Source organism: Balaenoptera physalus (genome assembly GCF_965194825.1).
Source record: "Balaenoptera physalus genome assembly, chromosome: 9".
In the NCBI taxonomy this organism is placed as follows: domain Eukaryota; kingdom Metazoa; phylum Chordata; class Mammalia; order Artiodactyla; family Balaenopteridae; genus Balaenoptera; species Balaenoptera physalus.
Genome location: NC_138888.1, coordinates 72,594,129 through 72,621,321, shown reverse-complemented (window position 1 = coordinate 72,621,321; position 27,193 = coordinate 72,594,129). Strand labels below are relative to the sequence as shown.

At 38.5% G+C, this 27,193-nt stretch overlaps 1 protein-coding gene and 1 long non-coding RNA gene across 6 annotated transcripts in view; one reads left to right on the top strand and one right to left on the bottom strand.

Annotated features, from left to right (window-relative positions):
• LOC309666541 overlaps positions 1–9,777 on the top strand; it is a 34,653-nt gene extending 24,876 nt beyond the window's left edge. Inside the window, exons 3-5 of one of the 2 annotated variants that reach the window (XR_014267158.1) lie at positions 5,094–6,410; positions 6,913–7,428; positions 7,768–9,777. This is a non-coding gene — a long non-coding RNA (uncharacterized lncRNA). Of the gene's footprint in view, positions 1–4,915; positions 6,411–6,912; positions 7,429–7,767 lie in introns of those variants that run through there. The other variant, XR_014267159.1, reaches the window with a different exon arrangement.
• CEP162 (centrosomal protein 162) overlaps positions 1–27,193 on the bottom strand; it is a 221,251-nt gene that overhangs the window by 11,949 nt on the left and 182,109 nt on the right. For all 4 annotated transcript variants that reach the window (XM_082473929.1, XM_082473928.1, XM_082473930.1 and 1 more), the window contains 9 exons: positions 25,479–25,584; positions 20,519–20,645; positions 19,143–19,306; positions 17,962–18,066; positions 16,592–16,804; positions 14,810–15,459; positions 11,785–11,926; positions 9,784–9,882; positions 4,775–4,909 (listed from right to left, as the gene is read on the bottom strand). In XM_082473929.1, the coding sequence (XP_082330055.1) occupies positions 4,775–4,909; positions 9,784–9,882; positions 11,785–11,926; positions 14,810–15,459; positions 16,592–16,804; positions 17,962–18,066; positions 19,143–19,306; positions 20,519–20,645; positions 25,479–25,584 (1,741 nt within the window). The remainder of the gene's footprint in view (positions 1–4,774; positions 4,910–9,783; positions 9,883–11,784; positions 11,927–14,809; positions 15,460–16,591; positions 16,805–17,961; positions 18,067–19,142; positions 19,307–20,518; positions 20,646–25,478; positions 25,585–27,193) is intronic.

The following is a 27,193-nucleotide window of genomic DNA, read 5'->3' as shown; positions in this document are numbered from 1 at the left end:
CCTGGTGGGTGAGGCTGGTCCAGGGGCTTGTGCAGGCTTCCTGGTGGGAGGGACTGGTGACTGCCTACTTGTGGGTGGAGCTCAATCTTGTCCCTCTGGTGGGCAGGGCCACGTCAAGTTGTTCGTTTAGAGGTGGCTGTGAGCTCAGTATGGCTTTAGGCAGCCTGTCTGCTGATGGGTGGGGCTAAGCTCCTATCTGCTGTTTTTTTGGCCTGAGGTATTTCAGCACTGGAGCCTGCAGGCTGTTGGGTGTTGGCTAGGGCCAGGAATTGGTGCCAAAATGGCAACCCCCGGGATAGCTCATGCTGATCAGTGTTCCTGGGGCCTCTGCCACCAGTGTCCTTGCCCCCCAATGAGCCACAGCCAACCCCCGCCTCCCCAGAAGACCCTACAAGACCCGCAGGTAGGTCTAGCCCAGGATCCTATGGAGTTACTGCTTTGTGCTGGGAAAACTTGTGTGCACCCTCCAAGAGTGGAGTCTGTTTCCCCCAGTCCTGTGGAGCTCCTGCAGTCACGTCCCGCTGGCCTTCAAAGCCAAATGCTCTGGGGGTTCCTCCTCCCAATGCCAGACCCTCAGGCTTGGGAGACTGACGTGGGGCTCAGAACTCTCACTCCTGTGGGAGAACCTCTGTGATGATAATGATCTTCCAGTTTGTGGGTTATCCACTTGGTATGTATGGGATTTTATTATGTCATGAAAGTGCCCCTCCTACTGTCTCATTGTGGCTTCTTCTTTGTCTTTGAATGTAAAAACATCTTTATGATAAGTTCCAGTCTTTTTTGTTGATGGTTGTTCAGCAGTTAGTTATGATTTTGGTGTTTTCGTGAGAGGAAGTGAGCTCAAGTCCTTCTACTCTGCCATCTTCTCCAGAATTGAGGGGCTGTCTTTAGATTGGATGCTTGCTGCCTCTTTCCTCAGTGCATGCTGGCCATTATCCCCTTGATATGGGGTGCGCATGCACGGCCCCCTTGTGTGCTTCTTGGACAGTGGGGGCAGCACTTGGTGCCTGCTCAGGGGTCTCCTGGGGCAGCTGCAGCCCATGCACTCCTGGGACAGTGGGTAGCACTTGGTGCCTGCTCAGGGGTCTCCTAGGGGTGGCTGCAGCCTGTGCACTCCCAGGACAGGGGGCAGTGCTTGGTGCCTGCTTGCAGGTCTCTATTTTTGTTTTTTTTTTTTTGAGAATTGTTGCATCTATATTCATCAGGGAAATTGGTCTATTGTTTTATTTTCTTGTAGTGTCCTTATCTGGCTTTGTTATCAGGGTAATGCTGGCCTGTAAAATAAGTTTGAGAGTATTCCTTCCTCTTCTACTTTTTGGAAGTTTGAGAAGGACTGACATTAATTCTTTAAAAATTTGATAGAATTTACCAGTGAAGCCATCTGTTCCTGGAATTTTCTTTGTTGGGAGAATTTTGATTACTGATTCAATCTCCTTACTAGCATGCTCTTTTCAGGATTTTCTATTTCTTAATGATTCAGTCTTGATAGATTGTATGTTTCTAGCAATTTATCAATTTCCTCTAAGTTGTTCAGTTTGTCGGCATTTAATTTTTATAGTAGTTTCCTATGATCTGTTGTACTTCTGTGGTATTATTTGTAATGTCCCCTCTTTCATTTATAATTTTGAGTTCTCTCCCTTTTTCTTTCCTCAGTCTAGCTAAAGGTTTGTCCATTTTGTTTATCTTTTAAAACAACCAACTCTTTGTTTTGTTAATCTTTTCTATTTGTTCTTTATTTCTGCTCTAATCTTTACTTCCTTCCTTCTTTTAACTTTGGGCTTAGTTTGTTCTTTTTCTAGTCCCTTGAGGTATAAAGTTGTTAGGTTTTAAAATTTGATACTTTTTTTCTTGAAACATGCATTTATCACTATAACCTTCCCTCTCTGAAATGCTTTTGCTGCACTGCATTAGTTCTGGTATATTGTGTTTCACGTTTCATTTATCTCAAGATACTATTTTTTTTTCCTTTCAATTTCTTCTCTGGTCCATTGTTTATTTAGGAATGTGTTGTTTAGTTTCTATGTATATGTCACATTTCCAGTTTTCCTCCTGTTGATATTTAGTTTCACATCATTTAGGTCAGAAAAGTTACTTGCTATGATTTCAGTCTTCTTAAGTTTACCAAGACTTGTTTTGTGGCCTAACATGTGATCTATCCTAGAAAATGTTCTGTGTGCCTGATAAGAATGTATATTCTGCTGTTGTTGCAGGGGGGGAGGTATTGTATATATCTGTTAGATCCATTTTTTCTATAGTATCACTCAAACCCTGCTGTTTCCTTATTGATTTTCTGGATGAAATATCCATTGTTGAGAGTGGGATATTAAAGTCCCCAACTATTACTGTATTGCTGTTTGTTTCTCCTTTTAGTTCTGTTAGTGTGTGTTTTATATATTTAGGTGCTCTGATGTAGGATGCATAAATATTTACATGTTATATCTTACTGATGGATTGAGCCCTCTATCATTATATAATTACCTTCACTGTCTCTTTTAGTGATTTTTTCCTTAAACTCTATTTTACCTGATATAACTACAGCTACTCCTGCTTTCTTTTGGTTACCATTTGCTTGAAATATCTTTTTCCGTCTCTTCATTCTCAGTCTACGTGTGTTTTTAAAGCTAAAGTGTGTCTCTTGTAGGTAGCATATTGTTTGGATCTTGTTTTTCATCCATTCAGCAATTCTACTGTTTTGAATGAAAAATTTAATCCATTTAAATTAAACAGAATTATTGATAGATAAGAATTTACTATTGTTATTTTGTTGTTTTCTGACTGTCTTGTAGATCCTTGCTTCTTACATTTCCAGTCTCCTTTTGTGAATTAATGATTTGTTGTGGTATGCTTTGACTCCTTTAGCATAATCTTTTGGATAACTATTACACAGGATTTTTTCCTTTGTGATTAACGTGAGGCCTACATAAAATGTCATATATTTATAACATCCTATTTTAAGTTGATAAAAACTTCAATAGCATACTAGACACTTTTACTGCTTCCCACCTCAATTTTAGGTTACTGATGTTACAATTTACATATTTTAGTACTGTGTGTGCAATAACTAATGTAGTTATGGTTATTTTTAATACGTTTGTTTTTTCAACTTTTATACTAGAATTGTAAGAGAATTATTCACCACCATTACAATATTATAGAATCTGACTTTGACTATATATTTAGCATTACCAGTGAGTTTTTCAACTACATTCATATATTTTTATGATGTTAATTAGCATCTTTTTATTTCCACTTGATGAATTCCCTTTAGGAGTCTTGTAAGGCAGGTCTAGTGGTGATGAACTCCCTGAGCTTTTTTTTCAAGTTTTTTGACGCTTTTTAATTTGTTTCTGAAGGAGAGCTTTGCCAGCTATAGTATTCTTGATTGACAGTCTTTTCTTTCAGTATTTTGAATATATCAATCCATTGTCTCCTCACCTGCAAACTCTCCACTGAGAAAGCTACATATCCTCTTATGGGGGTTCCCTTGTATGTGACACATTGCTTTTCTGTTGCTGTTTTAAAAATTCTCTTTGTCTTTGGCTTGTTTCTTGATGTAGGCATTTATTGCAATGATCTTCCCTCTCAGGACTGATTTGCTGCATCCTGTAAATTTTGGTATGCTATGTTTCCATTTTCAATTGTCTCAAGGTATTTTTTAATTTATCCTTTGAATTCTTCTTTAACCTGTGGGTTGTTTAGCAGCATGTGATTTAACTCCACATATTTGTGAATTTTCTAGTTTTCTTCTTGTAACTGATTCTCAGTTTCATTCCACTGTGGTCAGGGAAGATGCTTGATGATATGATTTTAATCTCCTCTTAAATTTATTAAGACTTGTTTTGTGGCCTAATATATGATCTATCCTGGAGAATTTTACATGTGTGCTTGAGAAGAATGTGTGCTCGAAAATGTATTTTGTTCCTTTTGGATAGAATATACTATATATGTTAAGTCCATCTTGTCTAACATATTGTTTAAGTCTTAAGGGTGGAGCCCTAGTTAGATTGGATTAGTGTCCTCATAAGAAGAGACATCAGAGAGCTCTTTCTCTCTCTACTCCCCCTTCTCCACCCCACAGAGCAGACATGGAGAAAAAAGTTCATCTGCAAGTCAGAAAGAGCTCTCACCAGAAACTGAACCAGCTGGAAACCTTGATTGTAAACTTTTAGCCTCCAGATCTGTGAGAAGATTTCTGTTTTTTAATCCACTCAGTTTATGATATTTTGTTGTGGCAGTCCAAGCAGACTAATACACTGTTCAAGCAAAGCTAAATATCAAGACCAAGGCTAGTGCCTAAAAACACATCAAGCCCTTCTGCCCATTTTAATTTCTGTTAATTTATCTGTTTGTAGCTACATGTAGTAATCCCAATGTTACTGGTGCTAGGCAAATAATATTTTAAGTGATCGCATTTTAATATAAGCCTGTTTCTTACTAACATTTATTGAAATGACTTAAATATGGAACATGGTTCCCAAGAGCCCTGTTCCCAAGGTAAAATGCCTAACTAACTTTCAGGCATTCATCAACAATAAAGAACAGAATACAAAAGTTGTTACTCTATTTCTGTAGATATAAGGCAAACCAATCTTCAGGTATTTAAGAATTAAAGTCTTATTTCCTCTTAAAAGCTATACATTTATTTTTAATAAAATCAATATACAATGGAAATACTTTAAGAAGTAATTTTTTAGGGATGACAAAACGATAGCAAACAGGAGGTACTTAAATGTGAAGAACTGTACAAATATGTAAAAGTGATTTACTACTTCACCTGTTGAAGCTCCTGCTCTCTTTGCTCATGTCTCATTTCCATCTGTTTAATTTTCTTTTCTAAGACCATGAAATGTTTCATCTCTGGTGTATGGTTTTCTTTGGCTTCTCTCAATTCTTCTAAGAGTTTTGTAATCTAAAATTGATATGAAATAAATGGGAAATTATGATAACAAGGAAATAATTCATTTTTAACAGGCAGTCATAAGAAGTAGGAACAGTCACTGCATATTCTTTGTATAAAATTTCTCTAGATAAGAGGCTTCTTGTTAACATCAAAGGTATCTGGAGTTGTTAAAATAATAGCTTTCATTCCCTAGGTCCAGAAAGTAAAGGCTCATCCTTGTTCTGAAGTGACCTCACATTCCAAAAGGTTCCAGATGATTGGACCACTTTCTCCCTCCCAGGTATGCCAGGCTGGTTGTAGTGCTGAAAATGAAGTTGGGCACTTTCTTTGATGTATTCAGCCTTGTTACAAAGTATTTGTTAATAGTGTGATTACTTTGGGGATTAAATAATACATTTAAAGCACCCAATACACAGAAAGAGTTCAATAAATATGGATCCTTTTTTGTCAACTCCCTATAATTCTATTTGTAATTCTCTTCTGGTTCTTATCACTTTGTAACTTATAATAATTCATTCCACATGTGAATGTATGCCTATAAAACAGAGATAAGGCAGTACTGAACTCTTTCTGTGCCAGCTGTCTCTTAGGTACTGAGGATGCAGAGATGAAAGACACAGTCCCTGTCCTCATGGAGATGACAGTCTAGTGCAGTACCTCCTTTTTTGTATCATGACCCAGAGAAAATGGTAAAATTTTTATGGCACCAGTGAGTGAAATTGAGGTGACATGAGGGATCTTTATATTGGACTTCCTAAAACAATTAACTGCATTTTATTTATACCATAAAATTATGATAACTTTGCCAACTGTTAACATCAAAAGGCAAAATAATTAACAAGCAAATGAAAATGGATAAAATTAACAATTCAATCATGCTTTACATGGAAACACCCAAGTACTTAATAACACTAATATAAAAAAAAAAAAGAACCCATATACTCTTCTGAAGTTAGTTTAAAAAATGTGAAAATACCATCAAATTAAATCAGAGGCAAATCCAAATATTTTAAGTGTGGGACATCCTTGATATCATCAGTGACCAAAGAAATAAGCAGACCTTAATTAGGATGATTTGCAGAAAGGTTGGGGAGATGCCATACATACCATGCTGTGGTGATGGATGCTGGGCAACAAAATCTTGTATGTCAAAACAATGATTGATTGCTAAAAATTGTAAAACAAAACAAAAAAACCAAACAAACAAAACCAAAACCCCCCTGAAACAAAACAAAAAATGATACTGAACTAAGAAAGTTGTCAGAGGCATTGTCATATATGTAATAATCAAATATCACTTCATCTTCTATAAACTTTTTAATAATTGAAAAATGACTTTGAGTTTGTTATTAGACAACCTTTCCAGCCATCATCATCTTGTGACCACAGGTAACCCATTCCAGGTCCACCGGCTGGGAAGTTCTGGTCTAGTGGAAGGCACACTTGAGAGAATGAGAATTCTAACATGATGTGCTGCCATGGAGAGATGCCCAAAAGAAGCAGTGAGGTGGTAAGTGAGGGAGTCCTGAACCTGAAGGAGACGTGGGCCGCAGGATTCTCAACCTGATGCAGCTGTGGCTGAACTGAGTCTTAAAGGACAAGCAGTAGTGAGTTACGGCAGTATCATGTGCTAGGCGCTAGGCTAAGTACTTAACAGATGTTGTCTCAGTTGATCTGATTTATCAAAAGTTACATTTGTTTATTGTCTGATTCCCCAAATAAAACGTAAGCTCCATGAGAGCAGGGATTTTTGTCTAACTTTGTTCTCCTCAGTATTCCTAGCACCTAGAGCCATGCACAGCAGAGAGTAGGTGTTTAACAATTATCCATGAATAAATCAACAGAGTCACCTTTCAAAGGTTAAACATTCATTTGTAAACTACATAAATTCAGAAATTTGGTTCTAGACAAAGAATAGAGATAACTTCCCTTCATTTGTACATACTTAAAAGCACTCTTAAGAGTATAAATTAAGGTTGAATCTTTACTTTTAAAAAATTCTTATATTTTAGTGAATTTCCATTGGAGGCAACTGGATCCACAAGCAAAGATGTATGATCAGAAATGCTTCCTGCTACTTGAATACTATAGAAAAAAACTGGTAACAACCTGAATGTCCAATGATAGGGGATTGGTAGAAAAGTAACTGATGGGACTTCCCTGGTGGTGCAGTGGTTAAGAATCCACCTGCCAATGTAGGGGACACGGGTTTGAGCCCTGGTCTGGGAAGATCCCACATGCCGCGGAGCAACTAAGCCCACAAACCACAACTACTGAGCCTGCATGCCTAGAACCCGTGCTCCGCAACAAGAGAAGCCACCACAATGAGAAGCCCGTACACTGCAATGAAGAGTAGCCCCCCCTCACTGGAACTAGAGAGAGCCTGCACGCAGCAACAAAGACCCAACACAGCCAAAAATAAATAAATAAATAGAAAAAAAAAAAAAAGTAACTGAGAGCCTTGGACCTGGAGCCAGAGGCCCTGAGTCCTAATGCTTGCATTTCTATATTCTGCTTGGTGACCTCAGGTAAGTTATTTCATTTTTCTTAGCATCATTTTCTTCATCTATAAAATGGGAATAGTAGTACCTACTCTTTTGGGTTATTGTGAGAACCACATAGAACACTTCAGTGCCTAGTATATAGTAAACACTTAATAAACAGTAACTATTATTAATACTATTTTGACTCCTCTATTATAAAATGTAGGTTCAAGTAAACATTTAGAGTCATACAGTGATCATAAGCCACACTTGGCACTCTGGATACAGGCTAGGCAACAGCTTCACTTGGGTAGAGAACCAAACCAGGAATCCTGTCCAACTGTATGTACTCAGCTAGTGGCATCCCTCTTCCTCCAACTTCAGAACTCAGGCAGTGGCCCTGCCCAAAAACAAACCCTGAAAGCAAGCCCAAGGATGTGACCAGCAGACACATCCAGAAACCCAAACTGAGCTGACTGGTGAAGAACTGTCTCTGCCATAGCAAACCTGCAAAGTCTGGAAGAGGACACCAATTACTCGAATGCACAGATAACCAATGCAGGAATCAAGGATCAAAAAAAATCAGGTTAAGTATGACACCATCAAAGAAAACTAAAAATCTCTAATAAATAACTAAAACTTCAGCTATGTTGAAAAACTTGAAATCACTCAGTGTTCTTGCAGCTCTATAAAATTACTTTAAAAACAAGCAGTCAGGGACTTCCCTGGTGGCGCAGTGGCTGAGAATCCGCCTGCCAGTGCAGGGGACAAGGGTTCAATCCCTGGTCCAGGAAGATCCCACATGCCATGGAGCAACTACCCCCGTGCACCACAACTACTGAGCCTGTGCTCTAGAGCCCGCGTGCCATAACTGCTGAAGCCCGTGTGCCTAGACCCTGTGCTCCGCAACAACAGAAGCCACCGCAATGAGACGCCTGAGCACCACAAGGAAGAGTAGCCCCTGCTCGCCACAACTAGAGAAAGCCCGCATGCAGCAAGGAAGACCCAATGCAGCCAAAAATAAAAATAAATAAATTAAAAAAAAAAAAGCAGTCATAAAACAGAATTCACCAGTTTATTAGTATGCTTTCACCTGAGGCCATGGTGGAGTAAGCGACAGGGATTTCTTAAACAACCAGAAAAAAACAGACAATATACGAAACAACTATTTTCCAAAACTGGCTAATAGCACTACAGGGCTGTAATTCATGAGAAAAGGAAAACAAACAAGATGAGCTCTATAACTGCCTAGTCTGTTGTCCAGAGGCGGTTTCGAAGCCAGTGGAAACAGTAGCCTGAACGATTCCTGGAGCTCATACAGGCTGGGAATGGTTTATATTCCCACTGGCCTGAGACGGAATGCCTCATAACACACAGGGCACCAGAGAGGGAATAAATTAGCCCTGGTAAAACAGCTATAATAAATATGGTTCATATCAAAAGGCAGACTGTCATTAGCTTTATTCAAGAGATGGAGTGCTTTACTTAGTTTTCCAGTAAATAGGCTTGAAAATCATGTGTTATAGCTTTTCTATTTTCAAAATATTTAGCTATTCTCAAACGAAGAACACTGTAACTTGACCAAAATTGACCTTGCTCTTTATCTTGCAAACATGAACACATACTTCCTTTTACTGTTTCCCTAAAAATTTTACTTGAGGTCTATGAGGTTCTGTATGTTTACTGCTTATACAACAAAGTTTATGTACCTCTTAAACACTGAAAAGAATGCACAGTGCTGAACTATATAGCCTTTCAACTCCTAGAACAAGATTTTAAAAACAGATAGTTGCATAATTGTGGAGTATTTTTACATTAATCTTTCCATAATGCAATTAGCTGTATGTTTTGCTTTTATCATGTGATTTAATAAGTCCTTGAATAACAAAAAAATGATGTATATGCTTCAAACAGAATACACAGCTTATCTGGTTTTTCATACTTCCTAGAATCAAAAGAATCTCAGAGTAATAAAAATGGTGAGTTTCTAGAAAGATCTATTCCAATAATGGTTTTCTTCTTAGTGATCCAGCATCACCGTCATAATTTCTTTACCTATTTCTTAACCAAATTAAATAGTCTTAGTACTTAATGCAGAAATGGCCTTAACCATCCAATTTTACCTCCTAAAAACTCAAAACAGCCAAACCAAACTCGCCCCATTTCCCTACTGCCCAGAAAATCTCAATGACAAATACAAACATATAAATAACTTAATCAACTAACATTTGAGCTTCATCTGGGGAAAGCTGGCTTTTATTAATATTTTTTTGATATGATAGATATTTCTGGGTTATCTCTATTTGTACATTTAAATTTAAAAAATTATACAGAAATATGAATATGATTGAAATGGCTAAGAAAAGCTTATGTTAGCAGAATATTTTAGTTATTTCTTACCTCTTTCTGTAGGATTTCTTCTCGAACGTGAGAAACTACAAGAGACTCTTGTTTACCCTGCAGCTCGTTAACTTGATTTTGGAAATGTTTTATAAGTACCTAGGAAATTATGTTAGAAGTACTGAGTTAATAAAGTTTTTCCTTGAACATTATTTGAAAAATATAAGAAAGTGAGCTAATGACTTGTTTGTATTAAAAAATAAAAAGGATCCTAATATTTTATAATTGCCAAAATCTAACATAATTGCCACAGAAATAAAGTTCATTGAATGAATTAAACTCATTGAATAAATTCATCATTTTGTTTCTTTCAAAGTTTAATATATAACACCACACACATAAATTAATAACTATGTAACTACTTGGCTTCTTTATCTCTAATACTTTTCTTTTGAAGATCTGAAAAATACCACTTAAAATCAACTTCTATAAAGTTTAAACATTTTGAAGAAAGTGGCCAATATTATCTTTATACTTTGTAATTAAGATAGCTTTTATTAAAGAGCTATTGACTAAAATAATAAAACCCAACATCTGTGAAAAGTCTCATTTTTAGACAAAGAACCTGAAGTACGTAAGTAAATACTTCCAAGAAGCTGCAAAAACAGAAAAATTCATGTTTCTTTTCTCTAATGATTTACTGTTTCTACAATTGGACTATGCTGACTTCATTTAACTCCCAATTTAAAATATTACACTTAGAACTCTGGGAAAATAACATATTGATACTTATGGCACCATGGCCTAATGACCCTACTTTCCCCATCCCTCCCAGACCTCTCCTTATCATATAATCACTTGATATAATGTTTGCTGCCCACTGACACCCCACTCCTTTGAGGGGAAGAAAGCTAGAGAAGCTCTCTGCAAGGCTGTATAATGGTTACTTCTGAAAAGCTCTTTTAATCTTTTTCAGTGAAGTATTAAAACAGTCAAAGTTCTTTATTTCTGAGCTATCTGAAATTAAATTACAGACCTCATTACATCTCACCCTTAGATACACCAAATATTTCAACACGCATTTTCTCACAAAACCACAATAACATTTTTACACCTAAGAAAATTTGCAGTAATTTCATAATATCTCCTGTCTTGTCCATACTCAAACTTCCCCAACTGACAGACTTGTTTTTAATTAAAATCCTATTAAATAATTATGGGTGGGAGAGGTGATCATGAGATAATTATTTCTTGAAGTTTTTCCCCCTCAGTTTGGTATTAAAACCTACAGAAAGATGAAGAGCACAATGAACATTCATATATTCTTCAACTTGAATTACCCACTGCTAACATTTTGCCATATTTGCTTGCTTTTCTTTTCTTCTTGGATACACCATTTGAAAGTAAGTTGCAAATTCTATTTTAATGCTGTGTTTTCAACTTGCAAAAACCACAGAAGATGGGCCACACAGTAGATATTCATAAATATTCCAAGTTGACAAACATACTATCCAAGAAGGAAGACACACTTGAGGAAACGCAGATGAGCTGTCACCGTGCCCTGTCATAATTCTCAGAAGACTATGCTTCATAATGGCTATAGTTGTGTACATGTCTCTGTTCATTATTTTATCCCCAGCGCCTGAATGACCACAAAACATTATTTAATGAACAACAGGTAATGGGGAAAGAAGAGTGACTTGTCAGTTGGGACTTGGGGTGGAAGGAGGTGGTCCAGCGTTCAGGTTTAAGTACTAAGGTCCCAATCACATTGGACGTATCCCTCAACCATCTATTACAACCTACTTAGAGGAAGATATATTTGAGAAATATGGGGACAAAATTGCAAAAACACTTACTTAAAGGTATAACTGTAAAGTAGAATAGTTAAACACATATACGGTAAGAGTGTTGTCTTCTATTAAAAAAAAGAAAGTGACAATAATTTCCCATTCCTATCACCAACCTCAAGAAGTGAAGTTAAAATATTTCCAGATACTTTGTCAACAGTCTTGAAAAAAATAAATTGCATTACACTCAAAGTTTATTAAAGTCACCTACCTCTTGAGTTGCTATTTTACGATTTAGTTCGGCTACTTTGGAAGCAGAATTTTCGACTGCGTTTTGGCAAAGGAGTTTCTCTACTTCCCTCTCATGAGATGCTTTGAGGGATGTGATGTGTGCTGCAGTTTCTTCCTTGAACCTTTAGAGCAAATGAAAGAACACCACACATAAAAGTGGCTCTTCAACCTCTAATTCAGAGTCAGCACAAAAATAGTGTAAGAAGCCTGGAAATTAAAGAAGCAAAGGGAAAGAAGGCACCAATATCTACTGTACTGTGCTTGGTGCTTTATACATTACTGCCTATGAGTTCTTACAACCACTCCATGAGCTTGCTCTTATTTACTCAATTTTATAAAGGCAAACTTGAGTGTAGGAAAGAGTGATGTATCTAGGGTCCCAGATCAGTAAGTTGCAGAGCTGGAGTTTGAGCCCAGCAGAGCTGGACACTCCCCAGCCTGGGGCACTTTCTGAGAGAAACAAAGGTTCTAAATGTTCTGTTTGGATTTAAGGCAAAGAGCTTGTCATTTTATCTTTTAAGATAAACTCAGATTTCTTGCCCCAATTATTTAGACTCTCCAATGCTTTGTTTCTAGGCAACACTCACCAGTTTTTGGTCCATGCATATGACTCCAGGGCTGGCTGCTGGTTGCAAGAATAAAATGATCTTTAGGGTAATTCTTAGGACATAGGGTAGTCTGAACCTGAGACTACTCGTTTGTCTCTATGACAAAATTTATGCATTCAGTGGCAGTTCAGTAAATGGTAAAGTTATACTAAAAAGCTGATACATTTCTTATAAACATTTCCCCTTACTGGAAAAATTATTAAAAAATGACAATTTTACTGAAAGCAGATATTTAGTAAATCACTGTTGATACTTATTAATACGGCAATTCCCAAACTACAAACATATCAGTTGCTTACTTGACTACATTTCTTCATGGAAACAGTGCGATTAGGACCCTCGGAAAAGCATAAAAATCTAAAGCACCCATGATATAACTGAACTATAGTAAAAAGCAGCCTAAACCTGGGCCTAGGAAACATTACTTTTCACTTCTCAGGCCCAGAGCTGTCTGAAAAACAGATTAACAATACTAAAAAATTATAAATTATACATAGGAAAATTTATAGGAGAACCTGAATTTTAAATTATTTCTAGGAAAGAATATGATTCTTTCCAAATAGTTTCATTACTACTATCATACTCAGGACTAAAGAAACAAGGTTTCAATTTGGAAGCGGTAATGACTGCCATGATGACTCAATTAGATGTGGCTGCCAATCACTCACTCAGCATTTGTTAGGTGCTTCCTATCCTCATTCTCCCGTAGAAGCCCTGCACTCTCCCAGGTCCTACCTCTTCCTTCACTCAGGCACTCATTACATATTCTGATGCTTCTAGCTGTGGGTTCCTTAAGTCAGTCAAATGTACTGAAATCCTAATCTCTGAAGGGCATGACGTTACATATTCTCAATATATGTTATATAACTTCACAATTAAAATGTTGCTTCACAAACATTAAACTACACATGTTCTGCACACCCCAAACCTTATTTTAAACCTCATAATCAAACCTATTATTGCCTACAGGTTGCAAAAGAAGTATAATCATACATCAGTTCTCAAGGAGCTATAAGGTGGTGTATAATTAGTGCTTTCTTGGTACATAAGTTATACAGGAGTTGGAGATGGGAGCAAGACATTTCTAAGAAGTTCTAGGTAATATTTTTCTTAGAAAATGAAACATGAGTGAGCAAAAGGCAGGAAAGAAATTTGGCAAGTAACACTACTCTGATGGCGCAGGATTAGAATGGTGACGGGACTTGAGATGCCAGGTAGAGAAATTCAGTCTTGATACTTCAGGAAGTTGGGAGTCACTGGAGAACACAGTGACTCAGATACAGGAGTACTTAAAGAATATTAACGGTTTTTAAGCAAGATGACTAGGGGAGACGGAAACTGAAATTAGGGAGAGTGGGGTGGGTAAACTGTCTAGTAAACCAAGTAGACCACACTATAAAAAGGAAGAAAGCAAAAGAAATACTTATAAGGAAGCTCCCCATAGACTGTCAACCCAAGGAATAAAGGTGGTAAAGCCGGGCCTGGCAACTGAAAAAATATGGTCATAGACAAGAGATGGGGAAGTTGGGAGGCGGAGCTAGTTTATGGGTAAAAAAAGAGAGAAAATCTGTGATACTACTGATTCCAAGAGGAACAATCCAACACATTTTTAGATTTAACATCTGAGCTCAGGGAAGAGAACAAGCCTTGAAAAGTAAATCTAGGAGTCGTGGTTCATAGAAGCCATAGAGAACAGATGAGTTTAGCAAGGGAGAAAAAGCAGAGGACCAAAAGCCAAAACCTCAACTTTGGTAGAAAGTCAGATTTTTGAGGAGGGAGAAGGAAAAGGAGTCAGAAGTCTGTCAAAAGGAGCAGAAAAGGAGCTTTAGTCAGAGTGCCAAGTCATGGAGGTTAAGGAGGAAACCCTTTCAGAAAAGGCAGTGTAGTCAACAATGTCACAGAAAATGAGGATGGAGAAAACGCCACTGACTGAGAAAGGCTATTCTTGAGAGACCAGGTTCAAAAGAGTGTGAGGATGAGAGCCATGCTTAGAGGAAGTCAGGGGGAAATAAAAGGAGAGGCTACTTGTGGAAAACTGGTACTGAAAGGCAGAGGACCAGAACTTGGTTTGATCGGGTGAAAAAGATCTGAGCATGTAAGAAGGCTCAGAGGAAAGAGACAGGAGATGGTACCTGGAGATTCTGAGAAGGAAAGGGATGAGTATACAAGTTCTTCAAGGCACGAACAGATGTAATCACAAGATTAATTTGAAGAGTTATTTGAAGGTAGAAGATCCAACTCTGAAACACATCTGTGCTTAGCAATGTAGTACAGGTTCTTAAAATTTGGTAATGAATTTAGTTCAGGGTCAAACTAATTATCCAGGGGAAATACATCTATGATTTTTAAATTTTTATCTTTTTATATCTCCATATACTGACGAAGTCACATTTTTACCTTTTCATGGAGTTTTCAAATTGGTTCACTGCTACTTCAGATTTCATCTTCAGCTCATTCCTCTCCACAGTTAATCTCTCCAGTTCATTTTTCAATCTGCAGTTTTCTTCTACAACCTCTGAAATATTGGAATCAGTAAAAGTATGTGGTTGGTAAAGCTTGCCCTCCAGGGTTCCAGAGGAGTTAGCATTTCTTTTACCCGGGTGCAGAACATCTTTCTTCACCCTTCTGGCAGTCATTTCCTCCCTAGCCTTAGAGTGCTGATTAGAGAGCATCTTTCTCCTCTCCTTCTGAAGCCTCTCCACAGTTTTTGAAAGGTCCTGTATCTCTCTCCCCTTTGCAGCTAGCTCCTCGTTGAGTCTGACCAGCTTAGCTTTAGAATGAGCCTGTTCCACCTGGAATTCTATAGACTGGAAATCTTTATCATCCTTATCATTTTTCTTGAGCTCCAATTCAGCATTCTGATGTTTAAGAACATCTACTTCAGCTTCAAGATTTCTTACAGTGATTTGATGGGCTTCCTTAAGGTCATCCAGGTCCTTCTCTAGTGCTTTAACTCTGGAGGAGCTGTCATGTTGGCTCTGGGATGCCTCCTTCAACTTGCAGGCAAGTAGCTGCTCCTGCTCATCCAGTCTCTGCTCATACTGAATCTGTAGAAAAGAATCCACGTAACGACAAACCACTGCTAAACGTTTCATTAGTTACCGAAGCCCTGCACTCTCCCAGGTCCTGCCTTTTCCTTCATTCAGGGACTCCCCATACATTCTGATGCCTCCAAGCCCATGTTCCTTGAGTCAGTCAAATGTGTTGAAGTCCTATGTTTGAAGGGCATACCATTATATATTCTCAATGTATGTTATGTAATTTCCTAATTATATGTTGCTTCATAACATTACAAGTTTTTGTACACCAAAACTTATTTGAACCTCACAAGCAAACCTATTATTGTGTACCCTTCTCTATGCAAACTGACACACTATACTCCCTGAGGATAAATAGGGAAAGCAGTTGGGGTTACTGATATCTGTAAGAAATAGCACATTTTCAACCTTCTAACATCAATTTAGAAATCTCATAGGAGTAATAAGTCAGCTTAGAATTTGCATACTGGAGCTTTATTATTATTAACAAAATAATCTAATAGTCTACTCTGTGGAGGGAGGCATGATAGAGCTTTGTTCATTCAATCACTGAATATATTTATTGTGCTACAACTGCATGCCAGGCACTGTGCCAGATCCTAGAGATAAACTCAGTTCCTGCCTTCAAACAGTTCACAGCCCGGTGAGGAGAGTGACATGGCAAATTTCAACGTCCTATGATAACTGCGATAATGGGCCTATGAACACGGCGCAGAGGGGCACCCAGGTGTGCCTGGAGGCCTGAGGGAAGGAGGGAAGATGGCACAGAGGGAGCACATTCAAGTTCAGCTTTGAGGGATGTGTGTACATTTGGGGATAAGTGGAAGCAGGGGTATTTTGGAAGTAGGAAGAGCACATGCGAAGGCAACTGAAATGCTTGGTGTGCACTGGGAATCAGAAATGAAAGGAGGAAGTGGCTGGAAGTGAGCAGGGGCAGGAGAGGGGGGTGGGATAGGGACTGGAAAAAGGAAAAAGTTAGGTACATTTAGAGAGATTAAAAGGGGTGAGGGGTTGGAATTCATTCCTCTATTTGGTCTCTGCCCTCCAAAGACATACTCTTCGGTCTCATTCTAAGAAGCCCCCAGCCCCCACCCCCATGGTACACCTCTGAGCCCCGTCTCCATGGTTACCCGGCACTTACCTTCATTTTCTGAAACTGCTGTTCCATGGTCCGAAGGCTTTTCTTTGCTTCTTCATCTTTGCCCTCCAGATCAGCTTCTAGTTTTTTTATCCTTTTTTCCATAAACTCCACTGTATTTCTATCCACTGTATCACCAGCTGCTGAGGCAGCCAATATTAAAGCAGGCAAAGAATTGGGATATCGTCTCTTTAGAATTCCTTCCATTTCCTTAACCTATTAAAATATTTTTGTATGCATGTTAAGGTCACAAATATATTAAAATTAAGCAGCTTAATGTAAAAATTTAGATTATGCTCTATCCGTCTAGATTTCAAAGAGATGTTCATATCACATCTCAAGACTGAATCAAATGCACAGCGACCTAGACTATAGTTATTTCAGAATATTTCTCGCTCTTCAAACCAATTCAGTCCTGTTCCTTTCCTGGCCACTAAACCAAACTACCAAGTCTTACCTTTTAATATAACAGGTCCTGTAAAGTAACAAAGTTAATTTTTTGCTTAGTTTTCCTTCTTCTCATAAAACTGGGATAATATTCAGCCCAGTGATGACCTCACAGTTTCAGGTTTGTGATGGAATAACAGCTGTAGTCTAAGGGTCATGACTTGACTACAGAATCATGTTCTCTATGAACAGGACTGGAAATTCTAATTTTGTTTTAATATTTAGTTATGAATACAAATACTACATTATAGAAGACTTTAAAAACATAAGGTACAATTAATATTCCAGCCTACAAACTAACTATTTCAATGAAAAAAAAATCTTTATCCTAGTAAGTGTTACTACATGGGTTTTGAAAAAAGTCTTCCAGCCACAATGACCATGAAATGAGTATTTCTAAGCCTAAACAGTGAGCCAGAGCTCAAAATTATGGCCAGCTCTCTGGGAGGGGATGTTCGGTTTCCAGGGTGTTCTGCAGGACTTCCCTAGCGCTACTAACATGTTCCCAGCTGGAGGGTCTCCTTCCCTGCCCTCCTCTCTCACCTATCCTTCCTCAGGAGAAGGGATCCTAGCTCTACACCCCGAGTGGCAAAGTTCTGTTTCCTTCTTCCTGGATGTCAAATAGAGCTGGGATGCAAATAACCTTTCATCAATAGGTCTACCACCTAATGAGACACATTACTCTTAAAAATTCTTTATGCAGAAAGCCACAGAGTACATAAAATGATGTTGTTTACTGTGTTTTTATTGTTACTTTAAATACTGTATTCAAAGTTTAAAGTAGAGGCAGTTCTATATTAAAATGAATGAATAAAACCCAAAATTTCCAGGTTGACTACATCTTGTAGGAACTCCTGAAACAAAAGAGAAAACAAAAATGCTCTGTATATAAAATATCTTAATGAAAATTTACCCTGAACACGTACTTGTCGCTCTAGATCCTGAATTTTTTTGGCATCAGTTGCTTTTTCTTTTAAACGTATCTTCTGCTGGATGGATGGATTTCCAGATTCAGCTTTCAGTTTCTCAACCTATCAATAAGGAAAGACCATGTTAAGAAGCATATTTAAAACACAGCAGAGAAACACCAAGAGGGAAGCATAACAGCAGTTCATTAATTCACTTATTAGATCCCAGATGGGGCACTGTGCTGGAGATACAGAGAGCAAACAAGACAAGCCAGGTCCTTGCTTTCATGGTGCTTATGTCCTAATGGAAGGAGACAGTTGAAAAGCTAATAAACAAAATCATTAAGTAAATTAAATAACTTCAGAGAGTGACAAGTACTATGAAGAAAATAAAGTCAAGGAATGAGAAGAAGGAGTCAGAGGAAGCGAGACTGGTAGCTACATTAGATTAAGAGGTCAGGAAGATCTTTCTGGGGAGTAGAAATCAGAGCTGAGACTTGAACAAGGAGTGAGACCCAGGAAGAAGCTAGGTCAGAGCACACTCTAGGCCAAAGCAATAAGTGGAATGAGCTTGGCATGTTCAAGAACCAGAGGGAGGCCCGTGTGGTTGGGAGGAGAGTGACCGGGGAGCGCAGTACGGATGGGGCTGGAGAGACAGGCAGGGTTCAGACCACATGGGGACCTCACAGGCTGTGCTAAGGAGCTTGGATTTACAGTTGCCCCTTGGTAACCGTGGGGCACCGGTTCCCAGACCCCTGCAGATACTAAGATCCGGGCATGCCGAAGCCCCAGGGATGCTCAAGTCCCTTGTATAAAATGGTGTAGTATTTGCCTGTAACTCCCATATACTTTAAATCATCTCTAGATTACTTATAATACCTAAAACAATGTAAATGCTATGAAAATAGCTGCCAGTGAACAGCAAATTCAAGTTCTGCTTTTTGAAACTGTTTTTCTTCCAAATATTTTCAATCCACAGTTGGTTGAATCTGCTGGATAGGGAACTTGTGGATACAGATGGCTGACTGTATTCTCAGGCTAATCTAAAATAGACTACACAAATAAACACAAACCAAAGTCAAACAGGCCATTTTAATGAACAGACTTTCGAGTATATTGATTTGATGACACAAAGCTATGAAGGAGTGTTGAAGATAATAGGGTTCATCTATAGAAATACATTCTGAAATGACCATTACCTCAAGTTTCAGCTTCTCAATTTCTTCATTTGCTTCTTTAAGCCGAACTGCATCTTTATCCAGAAGTTCCTGATTTTCGGCGTACCACTGTAATCTTTTTTGCAGGCGACTTATTTCTTGTTTATGTGTTTCTTCTAAAATTTTTATTTCATATAATTTTTCACCTATAAGATAAAGTAATACAATAACTCCATTGTAACTTTTCAAAATATGGAAATAAACTACATTGAAAGATTTTAAATGAAAACCAATGTCTCCCTAATGAAAGCATTAAGAAAAAAATAAGAGGCCAAAAACAACTGATGTATGCAAGCCTGTGTCTAGTTTAGTGTATTAGTAAAGGAGGATGAAGACTGTTCAGAGTCCAAATCCTCAAACTTGTAGCAAAGTTGGCATATAGAAATTTTTGATAAATCACTTGTTTTCCCACTGACTTTCATTATAGAAGTAAAGTCTTTTCTATGAAAATAAATGTTGGATTCAGGAGATAATAAAAATGAAGAATTCCTATAATTATATTATTATTATATTAAAAAGTAACAATGACAAACATTAGAGAGTGCTTCCCATGTAAGATTTTATTTAATACAACAAACATATGATGGGAACTATTGTTGTTATTCTATTTTACAGATGAGGAAAGTAAATTTCTTACAAACAGTAAGTGGATTTTACTATACACATCTTACACTGAAGATCATAATATCACAGAGGAAAGATCCTTACTTTGGCAAACAAGGGGTTCTCTGATCAACCTTTCTAGCCCTGTGTTCTGCCATCCTAAGCCGCAATCCACAGGTGTATCCAAAAACACGCTCAGGAAACACTCTTGAGCGGCCCCCTCCATTCGTTTACTCCTGAATCTCTCCATCTGTCAGGACCCTCAAATGCCATTCCTCTCTGAAACCCTTATTAGCACCCTCATGTTTATTTCTAATTTTTTTAATATTAAACTTTATCTTACTCTCCTTCTGCATTCCCTGGTGGGGTATACCATATCCATCCTTGTGTTTCTACAAACATAGTTTCTACAAACATTTGTTCACTTGGTAAATACTTGAGAGCTTATGTTTCAGACCCAGGGATAAAAAGGGAGACCGTGCCCTGTAAAGTCACAGTTTAGCTGGGATGACTGTCAACAACTAAGCTTACAATGCCATGAATTCAAAACAATCTGTGACTTTCTTTGGTCTCGCAATTATTGCTGCTAAAACCAATCAAATGCACATACCTATTCACTAATTTTTTAAAGTTTCTAAAATTACAATACACTTCAAGGAATAGCATTTTAATTATACTATCCAATTGCTATTACTTAACTCAAGATTAGAACAGTTAGGAGTATAAAGGTAAACCGTTTCAGCTCACACTTTTACCTGTGGCATAAGCAATCTGGTCTTTGGCTTGGTCTCTCTCTTTCTTCACTTTTTCCAAGTCTACTTCAAGAGCCTGTTTGTCCTGCTTCAGTCTTTTGATGTCTTCCAATAAACTGTTTTTTTCTTTCTTGATATTCATAAAAATACAAAAGCAAATTACTTCCAACCACAATAAATTGTGGTTTAGAGTCTCTTTCCCCCACGTCATCATAAACACTGCTAATTATTTTTCTAAATTTTAGCTTGATCTTATCACCATTCCCCTCCAAACGATCACGAGCTCCCCAGAGCCTACTAGAATCAGTTCTAATCACCTAACTCAGCACAGCTTCCAAGCCCTTCCACTCTGCCGTTCTCACTTCTCCTGGCTTACTGCAATACCCTCCTAGCCAGTCTGCCTCTTCCACTCTCAGCACCTACAGACTTTTCTCCTCACAGTAGCCAGAGGAACTGTCTTCAAGAGTCAGTTAATGTCAGTCTTCTGTCTGAAGCTCTCTGGTGGCTCCCACCCTTCTTGGGGGAAGCCCAGAGTCCTTACCATGACCTTCAGTGTCACAGAACCCAGTCGTGCCCGCTCCTCTGACGCATCTTCTGCAAATTTCCCCCTCGCGCTCCACGCCAGCTGCAGAGCCCTCGTGGCTGTTCTTTGAACCCGCCCAGCACATTCCAACCCCACGGTGTTTTTGCACTTACTGTCTCCTCTGCCCTCACATAGCCAAGTGGTTTATTCCTTCACTTTATCAGGATTTCTGTTCAAACGAGGCCCCAGGAAGGCCTTCCCTGATCACTCTAAAACGGCAACCCTCATCCTGGCCCCCAGGTGTGTTGCTTTTTCTTCTTCTCACACACTCATCACCGCCTGACATAGACATTTACTTGAAAGCAGAACTTTACTTTGCTCATCCCTATATCACAAATGCAAAAAAATGCTTGGCACATTTAAAAAAAGTTAAATTCTCAATGTGCTCACAGGCCGCACTCTCTCAACTGCCCTCATTCCTCGCCTTGCCAAAGTCATGCTTATCCTTCAAAGCATAGTTCAAATGAGGCTATTCCTGATAATCCCTGCCCCAGCATTACCACAAACTTGCAGTGTACCTCTAGCATAGCATTTACTACTTTGTTTCATACGACACTTATTTGCGTACAAGCCTTTTCTCTTTATTAGGCTGAAAGCTCTTTGGGGACCAAGACTGATTTTACTACTTGTTTACTTTATGGCACCAAGCACATGGCAGGTACTCAATAACTGTATACTGAACTGAACTCATAACTGCTGAATAAACTCCTGGGGCACAGTTGGTATATTTTATTTTCAAAATAAAAATTCTTAGAAATTTTCTATCACACTACCTTAGAATCTAAAATCCAGTCTCATGAAGAAAATAAATCCATTCATAAGGGCTTGAATAATCGTGGTTCTAGCTGTATCATTTCATTGTTTCATCTTCTGTGTGATCTTCTGCGGATGTCTTTTCAGGAGAGCATTGAGTGTCTACAAGAACCTACTGTGTGGACACTCAGAGGCCTCTGCCTGTCTCTCCGACCTTTTCTTCCATCACTCTTGTCCTTACCCACTTCCGCCCCAGGTGCCTCTGCTTCTGGAAGGTACCAAGCCCAATCCTGACTCAGGGCCTGTGCTTCCCCCTGGCTGGAAGGCTCGGTCTTTGCACGGTGAGCTGCTGCTTCTCCTCCACTCTTGATGCAGACACCACTTTCTCAGAGGGCACCTCCTTGCCCACGTGGCTGACGGCTGCCTTACCCCTGCCCTGCCTACCGTTAGTCTCTATTCTTATTTTCCTCAAACAACTTACGTCTATTTGTAATTATTTCTTGTTTACTTATTATCTGTCTTCCCTGGTAGAATATAGGTTCCTAGTGAGCAAGGCCCATGTCTGTCTTGTTTACCTACTGTTTTTCCAGCTCCAGGATGTCTGCCTGACTGACTGGCCGAACTGCAGTCAGCCTCAACCTCCTCTCCACCCTGGGAATCTAGAAGGACAGGGCTCAGGACCTTCGCTTTTAGTATGTGTCCATCCATAGTTTACAAAAAAACAATTCACATTTTAAGACTACACTAATTGGTATTAATTTTTAAGGTACAAATTAGACTATACATAAGTAGGTTTGACATGAGTATCATATTACAGATTTATCTCAGTATGAATTTTTTGATCTAAAACTATTTAAACTCAGAAAACCAAAGTGAATGAAAATTAACGCATGACATTCCATCTTTCAATATTTGCACAAATAAATACAACTCTAAATAATTTTTAACACTTTTTTTGATTTTTTTTTTTTAATCTTTTTTTTTTTGGCTGCATTGGGTCTTCGTTGCTGCACACAGGCTTTCTCTAGTTGTGGCGAGAAGAAGCTACTCTTCGTTGCGGTGCACCTGCTTCTCACTGCAGTGGCTTCTCTTGTTGTGGAGCATGGGCTCTAGGTGCACGGGCTTCAGTAGTTTTGGTACTCGGGCTTAGTTGCTCTGCAGCATGTGGGATTTTCCCAGACCAGGGATCGAACCCGTGTCCCCTGTAGTGGCAGGTGAATTTTTAACTGCTGTGCCACCAGAGAAGTCCCTTTCTGATTTCTTTTAAGGTGTTCCCTGCCTTTGGTACTTTCACCATGATGGGTTTAGATGCAGATTTTAAATTATGTATCCTGAGCAGGACTCACTGTATTTCCTGAATTTGAGAATTCATCTCTTTTATAATTTCTAGACATTTCCTAGCCATTACTTTAAAAAAAAATTTAATTACATACTAGAGTATCTCACATTTCTGATATTTTTCATTTCTCTATTTTTTTGTGTTTCACTCTAAGCTCCTTAGATCTTCCAGTTTACCAATTTCTTCTTAGTTATGTATGATCTATTTAATTTTTCTACTTATTCTGTTTATTTTTCTCTGAATTTGCCTAGTCTGTTTTGTTCTTTCCTCACACTGAATTTCTCACTTATTTTGTATATTAAATCATTTAAAGTCTATTTATTTCATAGTCTACTCAGTAATTTGATTGGGGTTCTAATCCTGCTGTTTATTAAATCATCCCATGCCTGCTCACGGTGGGTTGTTTCCCTGCGTTTTGTAATTCTGCATTCTGAGCACACCATCAGCATGCTTCATTTTATCTGAAGGAATACCATGTGAGCTGGGTTAAGGATGGATACCCCTAAGAGTGTTTTGCATGTGTTTCTTATAGACACACTAAAGATGATCACTGACTCAGGACCCCCTTTTATGCTATTTTTTTTTCCAGTTTGAGTATGACCAACCCTTGAAAGTAGTGTCAATTCAAATACTAAAACACAAATGAAGGCAGTAGGGATGACATTTATACTGAACAACTAGTAAGACACTGAGCAGAGATTTTTTTTCCCCCTGTCTATATAGAAATCAAGTTAAGACAGATAAACTTTCTTGATATTTCAGCCCCTTCTGAAGGTGGGTGAGTTTTTTCATAGACCACTGTTTTACTGAAGGATGTGGCCCTTTGAAGTCCTGGGGTCCTATCTCTACTTTGTTGTTAAAGCTCAAGGCTCGTGGTTACTGAACTGGCAGCCTAGGAGAAATGCTTACTGCTAGGTTTGTATCCCTGTTCATTTCTGACCCCTAGAGAGTCCCCTTACTTTCTTGAGAGCTGGGTTATGCATTTACAAGATGTTTCTTACATTTTAGCCAGCATTTTCCAGTGATTTCAGTAGCAGTTTTAGCTTCCCGTTTGTCAGAAAAAAAATGTGTTCAAAGTAGCACTTTTAAAAGGTCACTAATAACAGCCTTCAAATGAAGCTAATGCCGTGCTTGAAACCTTACCATGTTTTCCCAAGCCTTCATAAACTTCAGCAATGTTAATTGCTCTCCTAACTTGCCAGTTTTTGAGGCCCACTGATAAGTGCGGGTGTCCAATCACTTATTCCTTCTTTCTACTTATCTGTCTACCTATCTAATCATTCTATACATACATGCATCTTAAGAAAGTTCTCTAATGGATTCATATTTGAAGCTGTATTTTATATACAAGTCTGTTAAGCATCAATTATTGAACTAAGGCATGTTTAAAGTGCTATATAACCTAACTTTATATAATAAATTTCTAATTAAAAAGTGATATGTAATTGGAATTTTTCTAATTTATGTACTCATTCGAATAGATTGGAAGGACTTTAGTTTAGTGCCATGGTTCTTAATGGGAGGAAGTAGGGAGAGTTGACTGCCCTCCCACAGGAGATGTCTGGAAACGTGGCAGTGGTTCTGAGTGTTGCAGCGACTGGTGGGTGCTATGAGCATAGTTCCTGGTGACAGGAGTGATAAAAATCATGCAATGCATAGAACTGTTCTGCTTAAGACAGAATTAATCTGCCCTAAATCCCCAAACTTCTCCTATTGATAAATACTGCTTTAGAAAATTCTAGGCCATATTCTTTATAACAATTCAATACAAATAAAGAAAAAAGTTATACAGTAGCTATTGCATTTCACCTCTGTGTTAGGCACATCAGACACACATATTTGCAGATATAGTCTCCGCCCCCTAGAAGTGCACAGTCCGCTCGGGTAGACAGAGGAAAAGCCAACTAACTTTTTAAGGTGAATGATTATCTTCAAATTATTTTCCTATTTTAGCCATACATTTCCAATGAGGAATTTGAAGTTAGGTATACATGCCCTAAATAAGGTTATGCCTCCAACATGGCTCCACGTGATAAATGCCTGATGAGAGGTTGGATTATAAAGAGGATGCCATCTAAAACCAGCATCACATTGTCTCCTCTATAGTAAGGTCACACGTGTCCCAGTGCTAACCTTGGATATTTCCTAACTTTTAACTGGTATGAAATTTATAAGCAGATTTTATTTATTCATAAATTACAAAAGCAGATTTTTATTTTTTTACACATGTAGAGATTTTTATAACAATCTTTCCTATCACTAATGGTTAAAATCCTTATGCAACTTACCTGTGCCACCCTTAGTTCTGCTAACAGATCTGTAAAATTCTGGTTTCTGGTGGGCTCTGAATCTTCAACTACTTGAGACAGGAAACGACTTTTATGCACCTGTTCTCTGATTTATTTTGAAAATAAAAAATATATATATTTTTAAAAGGTACTCCTTTCAATATAAAATATTCAATTCTTAAAAATTAAAAACACTTTGCACGTTGAAACTATGTGAGGCATTGAAGAGAAAGTTTATTTAAACTAAAGATTACGATACTAAAATACTAAAAGAGAAGTATACTTCATGTGAAATTTTTATGTATAATCTAAAAGAACCGAAACCCTAAGAGTACTGGTTTGTTTGTAATATAAAAATATTTCCTGCCAATTCTCAGGAAAAAAAAATCAATCTCCCGGAAAGACTTGCTGCATTTCCCCTGTGGTGTTCTGTACTCCTTGTCACATCATTCTAGACTCCTTTCTGAGAAACACAAATTGCCAATCATACCCACGGAAACTAACAAACAAAAGCAAACACAGTCTACTACTGGTACCTTAGAATCAATTCTTCTGTTTTTTTCCAGAGATATTATACAAGTTTAGGAGTACACATATGATCATCTAACCCTACTTTCTAAAGAAACCATTTACTCCATTGTGAAAATTCATTTAGAGCTTCAGGTTTGGATCCTGGAATAGATCTTCTTTTTTAAAAGCCAGGCAACATTATCAGAAATGAAATTTTAAACTACTTTATTGAAGCATCTGGGAAGAAAGCAGATGTAAATGCCTTCATGCCTCAGAACTGTGCAGATTATCAGCCTTGGCTTGGGGTCACACTTACCAGGAGAAAGGGGCATTTTTCCCCTCCTAATTTACACAAAAGTGCCCTCACTTGCCAACCTGTGTACTTTCCAGCTTTGTCTGCTACAAGATATGCTTTTTTCTATTTTGCACGAAAGATGAGTGTGAGCTAACAGCAGCCCTGCCTCATATGCCCTAAGTTACCTTACAAAAAAAATGGAAGAAGTATGTAAATAAACAAAACATACATGACATTCATAGCCAAAGAAATTTCTCCTGATAGCGGTCCTATTTGAGGTTTTAGGTGTTTAGGTGAGATGATGCATAGCTGGCAGTCATTTCCCAAAAGAAGACAGTACCCTAGCTTGCCCACATTTGTTGGTGCAGCTCTTTCACTTAGTGTGTTCAAGACGGATGTATTAACATCCCAAAGACCTTACAGTCTGAAGTATGACTGATTCTTAAGTGGGTGCTGGTGCTCCGTCAGCCTGCCACGGTGAGCGCTGGTTGTACTAACTCGCAGGTTCTCCTTCTCTGGAGAAATGCCCTTGCCAAATAGCAACCCCTGCCCCCTGGCCCAGAGGATACCCCCACTCGCTTCCTGGGGCCCACCTCAGCCAGTGACTGGCTGCCTTGGGGGGTACAAAAGGCTGCCCCCCACTTGCCTCAAGTAGGGGCCAACTCTGCAATGCAATCCGTTCTCCTGAGCCTCCTGGCGAGAGCAGAATGAAGCCAGCCTCCAGCTGAGACCACATTCTTACTTACCTTCCCCCCTGCTACCCGCCCCCATCTCGCTTCTCTTGCTCCCCTTCTCCTGGGAGTTATCCTCCGGGAAATCACCTCCACGAGGATCCCCATCTCAGGCTCCACTTGTATGGAACCTGACCTAAGATAGTAGATAATACTGTATTTTCTTTTTACTATTATTA